Source organism: Atta colombica, unplaced genomic scaffold (assembly GCF_001594045.1).
Source record: "Atta colombica isolate Treedump-2 unplaced genomic scaffold, Acol1.0 scaffold100, whole genome shotgun sequence".
Lineage (NCBI taxonomy): Eukaryota > Metazoa > Arthropoda > Insecta > Hymenoptera > Formicidae > Atta > Atta colombica.
Window position 1 is genome coordinate 1,663,958 of NW_017259185.1, and position 9,827 is coordinate 1,673,784.

General features: G+C 33.7%; 3 protein-coding genes across 3 annotated transcripts in view; 1 reads left to right on the forward strand and 2 right to left on the reverse strand.

The window, feature by feature from the left end:
• The first annotated feature begins 1,883 nt into the window (after nucleotides 1–1,883).
• Nucleotides 1,884–5,037, forward strand: LOC108685271 (ATP-binding cassette sub-family B member 8, mitochondrial). Its single transcript, XM_018189989.1, has 10 exons — nucleotides 1,884–1,942; nucleotides 2,294–2,627; nucleotides 2,711–2,875; nucleotides 2,971–3,384; nucleotides 3,460–3,771; nucleotides 3,853–4,076; nucleotides 4,144–4,318; nucleotides 4,463–4,641; nucleotides 4,704–4,851; nucleotides 4,932–5,037. Exons 1-10 carry the CDS (start codon nucleotides 1,884–1,886, stop codon nucleotides 5,010–5,012), a joined length of 2,091 nt encoding a protein of 696 aa, XP_018045478.1. The 3' UTR covers nucleotides 5,013–5,037.
• A 363-nt stretch (nucleotides 5,038–5,400) lies between these two features.
• The window catches only part of LOC108684613 (protein PF14_0175-like), a 5,317-nt gene continuing 890 nt past the window's right edge, over nucleotides 5,401–9,827 (reverse strand). The window contains exon 2 of the mRNA XM_018189034.1: nucleotides 5,401–9,730. Within this exon, the coding sequence (XP_018044523.1) occupies nucleotides 6,002–9,730 (3,729 nt within the window). The 3' untranslated portion in view covers nucleotides 5,401–6,001. The remainder of the gene's footprint in view (nucleotides 9,731–9,827) is intronic.
• The window catches only part of LOC108686694 (TM2 domain-containing protein CG10795), a 3,823-nt gene continuing 3,654 nt past the window's right edge, over nucleotides 9,659–9,827 (reverse strand). Inside the window, exon 4 of the mRNA XM_018192133.1 lies at nucleotides 9,659–9,730. The gene's annotated coding sequence lies outside the window, so the exon portion shown is untranslated. The remainder of the gene's footprint in view (nucleotides 9,731–9,827) is intronic.

Consider the following 9,827-nt stretch of genomic DNA (forward strand, 5'->3'; position numbering starts at 1 on the left):
ATATCATTATCTAAAAATTAAAAATTATAAAGAGATTCAGCAATGAAATTCAATCATGAATTTCTTAGTAACCTTTAATCTTTAAGTAATGATAGATTGTAAAAACAGGATAGAGAAATTCTCTGGATGTCTCTATCCACAACATGCATTATTTAAAAGACTTCTTTATGATATCTTTTACATATATTTTAGGCTTGACAATACAATATTAATATTAATCTAGATTTAACTGTTCATCTTTTTCTCTCTATTAGAATTAGAAAAAGATAAAGAATAAATTGAATCGAGAGTAGATAATCTTACAATTAATAATTGATGGAACCGGGCTTTAGGCTTGATTGTATTAATGTTACTTTAACTTTAAACAGGTTTAAAACTCTCTTTCCCTCTCTGTTTCTCGATTTTAAAAAGAGAGAGTTTTAAATTTCGTTTACTCCGGATCTACAATAGGTGTTTTAAGCCTTTGTAAGAAATTGATCAATTGCGAATTCGAGAAGAATAGTCGACTATGATTCCATTTCTTATGGCTTAAGGCTTAGAACTTTATTGTAGATCCAGGATTAAAATCAAAATAAACGGTGCATATGTTTCAAAAGACAGTCTTTAGGCCTGATTGCACCAACATTACTTTGACTTTAATTAAACGAGGTTTAAAATTCTCATTTCTCTCAAAACTTTCAAAGTCAAAGTAATGTTGATGCAATTTGTCTTGGGCACACATCTTGATTGTGATAGAACATTTCCTTATAGTTGTTCTACAATGTGCTCTTTGTTTTCTGTTTCTTGCTTTTTACCTTTTGCTTTTTTCCTCTTTATGATCGATTTATCAACAATATTTTTTGATATGTTTTCTATTTCTTCTGAAATTCGTTTACATTTATCTCGAGCAATAGAAAACAAAAAACGGGATAAGAAGCAAAAAGGCAAGATAAATAGTAAAAAGCAAGAAACAAGAAACAAAAAGCAGCTTGTAGAATAGGCTTTAGAAGTCCGTATGTACGAAACAGGATTTGATATAATAATAGAGATTTGATATAATAATCTATAATATAATAATCCTAGAGATTTGATAATAATCTCGGCGAGGATTCGGCGCATGGAATTCGTTACATATAATTGCCTTTTATTTTCTCTATGTCGATAGCGCGTTTTTCCACAAGCAACAGAATCTTGCAAGAACCGAAAGTAACCGCAATATTCAAAGTAGCTTACCAGATTTGTCTTCGTTTCCTGCAGACCGCACGATTGTTATAGCCGAGCCTTGAGGAGCCGCTTTCTCTGAGATTTCTCGTCGAATGCTGTCAAGAACAAAATTTCAAGGATAAATTCGTTACTTCAACTCTTCTACGTACTTCTACGCGAATTAAGTTGTTATGAACTTCAAAACGCGCATGCGCACTTCAAAACAAGTTAGGAGCTACGAATATGACTCTGTTCGAGATGTGCGCTATCAGCGCCATGTGTCATAGTATCCTTGTCTCACGTCTAATGGACGATGAAGATAGAATTATGACATTTATGACATAAACAGCGCTAATGGCATCTCCCCCAATGCAGCCTATACGTAGCACGAAACAGCGCGAAAACAAACTGACTAGATAATACATAAAGAGCCATCTATGAGAAGATCATGGAACGCGCAATAAATGTGTTGAAACATGGCGGCGCCCTTGGTTGCGATATTATTAGCTTAACCTTTTCAGTAGCTGAGTGAACAATAATTCCGTCATCATATCTATATAAGAATTAATAGTAATGTGTTTTCATGAATTTAATGAACGAAATATACACGCCGAAAGATATATGCCGGCATAATTAATAGATGTTAGTTCAATATCATTAATTATAATATTAATATATTATAATATTAATATATTACAAGAATGTCTGTATTACGTGCTGCGTTTTTCACTTGTCATAATAATGGCTCTATTATTCCAAGGTAATTATGAACTACTTTTGTCTTTAATTATGTCTATAATTATATTGCATAAATCTTTAAAATATATAAACATGATACATAAAAATAATAAAAAATGTTATACACATGTATATATATCACAATAATAGCTTTATTATTTCAAGATAATATAAATTACTTTTGTCTCTAAGTGTATTTAATTATACCGCACATAAATCTCTAAAGAGAAAATATGAGTACAAAAATGTATGAATATATAAAAATCTATTATATTTAGGATATTATATTTAGGATAGAATGATCTAAGGCAAATGATAAGCATATTATTTTGATGATACTATGTTAAGTCAATTTTTATTTAATTAATTTCAGATATTCCTTGCAGAAGTGTTTTTTGCAAGGAAAAAGCCAGAACTTATGGAGGACAACAAAGCGTGAATTTAATAAAATTACTCAAAGATGTGCCAAAGAAAACGTGAATGAGTCGAAACTTTTCTTGTACATTCAGAAGTTTGGTTTCAGCGGACTTGGTGTAACGATTGCTTGTATTTTGAAATCACATAATCGAATTGTACTCTGTAAAGAAGCCAAAAGAATAAGTGACATAAGTCTAGTCAATCCGGATAACCGTGACTTGATCTTTAAATGGACAAAATTTTTCAAGTATTTATATCCACATATCTGGTATTTATTATTAGCACTATCAGTAAGTATTTATAGTACATGCAAAAATAATTGATAAATTTTATATTATTGCAAATGATGTACTGACAATCACCATATTTCTAGAGTGCATTAATAGTTGCATTATTAAATATACAAATACCACAATGCGTTGGAAGTGTCATAAATGTACTAACGGAAATATGTCAGAATAAAAATGATTCTGCAAAACAAGTCATTTTCCAGCTTACTCAACCAGCTTTTATTTTGGCACGCATGTACATTGCACAAGTATGATAATTAATAAGATAATTACAATATTTTTTTCGATATCTTTATGAAATTTCACATATTTGTCACTAAATATCTGATTTTTGTCTTTCAAGGCATTTTTTACTTTTGCATATATTTATACTCTGTCACACGTTGGTGAAAGAGTTGCAGTGAGCTTACGTCAGGATTTATTCAAGTCCATTATTATGCAAAACATAGCGTTTTTTGACAAAACACGTTCTGGTGAAATAGTAAGTCGATTGACCAGTGATATTCAAGATTTTAAAAGTTCATTTAAAATCTGCATTTCTCAAGGTTTGAGAAGCTTCACGCAAATTATTGGTTGTATCGTCTCTGTAATAGTGATATCACCGCAATTGACCACTCTTGTGGTATTCAGTTTGCCTCCAATAATTTTTATGGGTACTCTGCTGGGAAGAAGTTTGCGCAAACTATCGATGGAAGCGCAAAATCAAATTGCAAAATCTACAGCTGTTTGTGAGGAAGCAATACAAAACATCCGAACGGTATTTTAAAAATAATAAACTAAAAAAGATGCAAAACAATATTAATCTACTGCACTTTCTTTTTTTTTTTATCAGGTGAGAGCTTTTGCCGCGGAGAAGAAAGAAGCAGAAATGTTTTACAAAGAGATTAAGCATTCATCTGATCTATACGAACGATTAGGTTTTGGTATAAGCTTCTTTCAAGCAGGAACAAATTTACTGCTTAACGGTATTCTACTTTCCACGCTGTACTTTGGTGGACAGTTACTCTCTACAGGACAATTGTCTCCGGGAAATCTTATGGCATTTTTAATGGCTACACAAACCATACAAAAGTCTTTAGGCCAGTTATCAGTGCTTTTCGGAATCTTCGTTAGAGGACAGAGTGCTGGAGCCAGGATTTTTCAGGTAATTTATTATATATTTGGATTATACAATTTTATAATAACTTTTCCTGAATTAAACACTAATTATATATTTTTTTTTTAGTACTTAGATATGCGGCCTTCGTCAATGATGATCGGTGGTGACATAATCATGGATGAATCCCTGGCGGGGAATATAATTTTCAAAGATGTAAATTTCAGCTATCCCACTAGACCTGATCACGTTATTTTGAAAAATTTTAATTTACACATTCCCGCTGGGAAAACTGTAGCTATTGTTGGTACTAGTGGTAACGGGAAATCAACAGTGGCTGCATTATTAGAAAGGTATGATTTTATAGCAATCGCGTGTATTTTATTTAAAATTTAAAAATTTATACCTAAAATTGTACAGATTTTATGATGTTGATGAAGGCTCCATTACTATTGATGGTAGAGATATCAGATCCCTTAATTCCAGTTATCTCAGAGGCAATGTTTTAGGCTATATCAATCAAGAGCCTACTTTATTTGCTACCAGCATTATGGAAAACATTAGGTATGGGAGACAAGATGCAACGGACGAAGAGGTAAAAAAAGAATTTAAATTAATATAAGTACTGATATACTTAATTATTATTTTACATAAAGTCTGTTTTTTATTGCTGCACTGTGTGTACTAGTTCAGAAAGTGCAGCAATAAAATATATTGCTGTATAATTTGATCAATTTAGGTCATCGAGGCAGCTAAAGAAGCAAATGCGCACGAATTTATAACAAAATTTCCAGACAGCTATGCGACTGAGGTTGGCGAAAGAGGCACACAGCTCTCTGGTGGACAAAAGCAACGAGTTGCTATCGCCAGAGCTTTATTAAAACAACCATCTGTTTTAATTCTGGATGAAGCAACAAGGTAGAAATAGCAAGATTATAAAATTTGTCTCTTGATATTTATCTACTTGTCTGTGTTTTTAGTGCATTAGACTATGAAAGCGAGAGAGTCGTTCAAAAAGCGATTGAAAATGTTACAAAAGGTAGAACAGTTCTTGTCATTGCTCATAGATTGAGTACCATTAAAGGAGCTGACGTAATTGTCGTGTTACAACATGGTGTCATTGTGGAGGTATACTTTAATCGATAAAATTAACGTCATGTTTTTATTATATAAATATATATAATGTATAAACAATGAATATTTTTTAGATAGGCAAGCATTCAGAATTGATTAAACGAAAAGGAATATATTACACGCTTGTTAATGAGCAGGAAAAAGAGAATATGTAATAAGACATAAAACAAATTATATTATACAAACGATTAATGTAAGTAAAAGGGTATTTGTTACTCTATATATATATATATTTCCTCGTTTTATAAAATAATTTTTTTTTTATACCTCGATGTATATATACAGAAAAATGGATTTATTATGTAAATTTATAGTAAATTTATAGTTTATTGCTCGTGACCTCAGAATCAAGTTAAATCATACAATAAATTATTTTATCTACATAGTCTAAATAAAAAATTATATATAATTTATGAATTTATTTAAGATGTATATATATGTTTATAATTAGAGCATTTTATTCAGTTACAAAAGCAGGAGATGTTTCCGTGCTATCTTTATTACTTTACGTTACCAGATCTGTGTCTGAAATAGATGGCTCTTGGATGGAATGTGTTGTAGTTGCAGTGTCATCCGGTACGATTACTTCTTTTGAAAAAGTGGATCCCGTCGTTGATATTAAATAATAATTCATCAGTATTATCGGGTAAAAATCGAGCAAAAAACTTTCGACTCCATCTGGTGCAAATGAACTAGCATCTGCAATTTTCTGTCTATTGACGGAGTAGCTTCGGATAAACCTTCTGTGGCAATTTAATCAACATCTACTCGTGGCGGCAAAATCGCAAGTGTCGACGAAGAAGATAATATATCAGAATTATCATACTTCGGACTATCTGTGATTGACTATCGGTATTGAAATTTGATGTGCTGTCTTCGTTATTTCTGTCCTGTCCCGTAGCTGCATTTCCTCATCTATGATGACATGCTACTAATTGGAGAAGATTCTGCTTCATTACTTATTATTGATACTGGATACTGATAAACCGAATCTGTATTCAAATTTGATGGCGTTACTATGCTGTCTTCGTTATTTCTATATTCTTCCGTAATCGCATCTTGCATTTTTTCATCTATATTCTATGGCACATCGCTGGTCGGAGAAGATTCTGATTCATCAGTTACTGTTGGTGCAAGATACTTATCAATCTGTATTAAAATTCGTTGGGGTCATTATACTATCTTCGTTGTTTCCCTTTTCTTCTGTAATCGCATCTTTCATTTTTTCATCTAGATTTGGTGACACATCACTGATTGGAGAGGATTCTGACATATTATTTAATGTTGGTGCCGAATACAGATCAACCAAATCAGAATTCAAATTCGATGGTATTAGTGTGCTGTCTTCATTGTTTCTAGATTGTTCTGTACTCGCATCTTGCATTTCCTCATCTATCTTCGCTGATGTACTGCTAATTGGAGAAGATTCTGCTGTATTACTTACTGTTAGTGCGGGATACTGATCAACCGTATCTGTATTCAAAGTCAATGGCGTCATTATGCTGTCTTCGTTGTCTTTATATTCTTCTGTAATCGCATCCTGCATTTTTTCATCTTTATTCGATGGCACGTCGCTGATCGGAGAAGATTCTGCTACATAATTGTTTCCATATTCTGTAGCTTCATCTTGCATTTCCTCATCTATTTTTGACGGCGTCTCACTAATTGGAGAAGATTCTGCTACATTACTTACTATTGGTGATGTATATTGATCAACCGAATCTGTATTAAAATTCGACGGCGTCATTGTGCTATCTTCGTTGTTCCCATATTGTTTCGGAATGGCTTCTTGTATTTCTTCATCTATATTCGGCGACACGTCATTGATTGGAGAAGATACTGATACATTACTTATTGTTGGTGCAAGGTATTTATCAATCGAATCTGTATTAAAATTCGATGGAGTCACTATACTATCTTCGTTATTTCCATATTCTGTAGCTTCATCTTGCATTTCCTCATCTATCTTTGACGGCATCTCGCTAATTGGAGAAGATTCTGCTACATTACTTACTATTGGTGACGTATACTGATCAACCGAATCTGTATTAAAATTCGACGGCGTCATTGTGCTATCTTCGTTGTTCCCATATTGTTTCGGAATCGCATCTTGTATTTCTTCATCTATATTCGGTGACACATCGTTGATTGGAGAAGATTCTGGTACATTACTTATTGTTGGTGCAAGGTATTTATCAATCGAATCTGTATTAAAATTCGATGGAGTCACTATACTATCTTCGTTGTTTCCATATTCTGTAGCTTCATCTTGCATTTCCTCATCTATCTTTGACGGCGTCTCGCTAATTGGAGAAGATTTTGCTACATTACTTACTATTGGTGACGTATATTGATCAATCGAATCTGTATTAAAATTCGACGGCGTTATTGTGCTATCTTCGTTGTTCCCATATTGTTTCGGAATCGCATCTTGTATTTCTTCATCTATATTCGGTGACACATCGTTGATTGGAGAAGATTCTGGTACATTATTTATTGTTGGTGCAGGGTACTTATCAATCGAATCTGTATTAAAATTCGATGGAGTCACTATACTATCTCCATTGTTTCCATATTCTGTAGCTTCATCTTGCATTTCCTCATCTATCTTTGACGGCGTCTCGTTATTTGGAGAAGATTCTGGTACATTACTTATTGTTGGTGAAAGGTACTTATCAATCGAATCTGTATTAAAATTCGATGGGGTCACTATACTATCTTCGTTGTTTCTATATTCTGTAGCTTCATCTTGCATTTCCTCATTTATCTTTGACGGCGTCTCGCTAATTGGAGAAGATTCTGCTACATTACTTACTATTGGTGGCGTATACTGGTCAACCGAATCTGTATTAAAATTCGACGGCCTCATTGTGCTATCTTCGTTGTTCCCATATTGTTTCGGAATCACATCTTGTATTTCTTCATCTATATTCGATGATACGTCGTTGATTGGAGAAGATTCTGGTACATTACTTATTGTTGGTGCAGGGTATTTATCAATCGAATCTGTGTTAAAATTCGATGGAGTCACTATACTATCTTCGTTGTTTCCATATTCTGTAGATTCATCTTGCATTTCCTCATCTATCTTTGACGGCGTCTCGTTAATTGGAGAAGATTCTGGTACATTACTTATTGTTGGTGAAAGGTACTTATCAATCGAATCTGTATTAAAATTCGATGGGGTCACTATACTATCTTCGTTGTTTCCATATTTTGTAGCTTCATCTTGCATTTCCTCATCTATCTTTGACGGCGTCTCGCTAATTGGAGAAGATTCTGCTACATTACTTACTATTGGTGGCGTATACTGGTCAACCGAATCTGTATTAAAATTCGACGGCGTCATTGTGCTATCTTCGTTGTTCCTATGTTGTTTCGAATGTATTTCTTCTATATTCGGTGATACATCGCTGATTGGAGAAGATTCTAGTACATTACTTATTGTTGGTGAAGGGTTCTTATCAATCGAATCTATATTAAAATTCGATGGGGTCACTATACTATTTTTGTTGTTTCCATATTCTGTAGCTTCATCTTGCATTTCCTCGTCTATCTTTGGCGTCTCGCTAATCGGAGAAGATTCTGCTACATTACTTACTATTGATGGCGTGTACTGATTAACCGAATCTGTATCAAAATTCGATGGCGTCATTGTGCTGTCTTCGTTGCTTCTATTTTGTTCCGTAATCGCATCTTGCATTTTTTCATCTTCATTTAATGACACATCCTTGATTGGAGGTAATTCTGATATATTATTAATTGTTGGTGCTGAATACAGATGAACAGAATCAGTATTCAAATTTGATGACGATATTATGCTGTCTTCGTTGTTTCTATATTGTTCCGTAATCGAATGCGATGTATCATCGAATTCTGTAGTTAATGGCGATGTAATTCGTAAATTTAATAGTGATGACCCGTCCTCTTCGTTCTGTCCTCCGTCAGATGCTTTTTGCACAGTTTCAAGCTGATTCGGAGTTTGACTGTACATTATCTTTTCGTCGCTGCCTTCAGAAATTGAGTCTTCTTTGATTGGATTTAACGAACTCGCGTTACTTGACACCACTTCCATGTCGTTATCATTATCATTATAATTATTCTCTGACAATGGTCCTATTGTATTTACAGGGGTAGTAGTGATAATGTCATCGAAATTCTTGAAATTTACATTTTTCTCTTTTTCTACAATGGGATCGTCTGTGTTCGCTTTACTTTCTTCAAGTATTTCTGAAATTTCCTTCACGTTTCCATTTATAGCCTCATCGAAATGTGAAGATTCCACATTTTCGCCCGGGGCATCTGGAACACAAAATGTAGTATCCACCGAATTGTCATTCTCACAATCTGCCATAATGTTACAAACTCCTCTGTCCACTTGATATCCCGTATTTTGTGGGCACTTAAAAATACTTTGATGAAGTCGATGTCCGTTTGTATCACATATGTAAAACATGGAACAATGTCCAGGCACGGGAAATCGACCATATCTCGTGCAACGTGGCATTATAATGTGATCGTATATGTAGTCGTCTGGTGGAATAATACTGGGAGTTAATTTACTTAAATCGTAGTAAACGCATCGCTGTAAACGATTGTCGAAGATCTGCCTGTTTGCACATTGCGCCAGGATCGACTTGTCACGCTTACAAATGTGATAATATAGAGAGCTTTTACAATGGGGCTTCAAGACATTGATGCCACATGATTGTCTGTTTTCAATGTGAAGTACTTTGCCGCCTCCTGGCACACCTAAACAACGACCTTCCTCCTGATCATAATATTGATTGAACTTGCAATAATGTATATTGGCAGGTCTAATTGTTCGTCGACGCCTGATTATCTGCGGTTCCACAGCTGTATTGTCAGTGTACTGCAAAAGATTTCCTCGATATAAAAATTAATAGTAAAGAGTAGATATAATATTTGATAAACTTCACATCTTATTTAAATAAAAATGTATATATATA

Excerpts from the sequence above, each read along its gene's own strand:
- LOC108685271 (XM_018189989.1), top strand. The coding sequence starts at position 1,884 with ATGTCTGTATTACGTGCTGCGTTTTTCACTTGTCATAATAATGGCTCT. Across the intron at positions 1,943-2,293 it reads AATGGCTCTATTATTCCAAG|ATATTCCTTGCAGAAGTGTT; the intron begins GTAATTATGAAC and ends AATTAATTTCAG. Across the intron at positions 3,385-3,459 it reads CAATACAAAACATCCGAACG|GTGAGAGCTTTTGCCGCGGA; the intron begins GTATTTTAAAAA and ends TTTTTTTATCAG.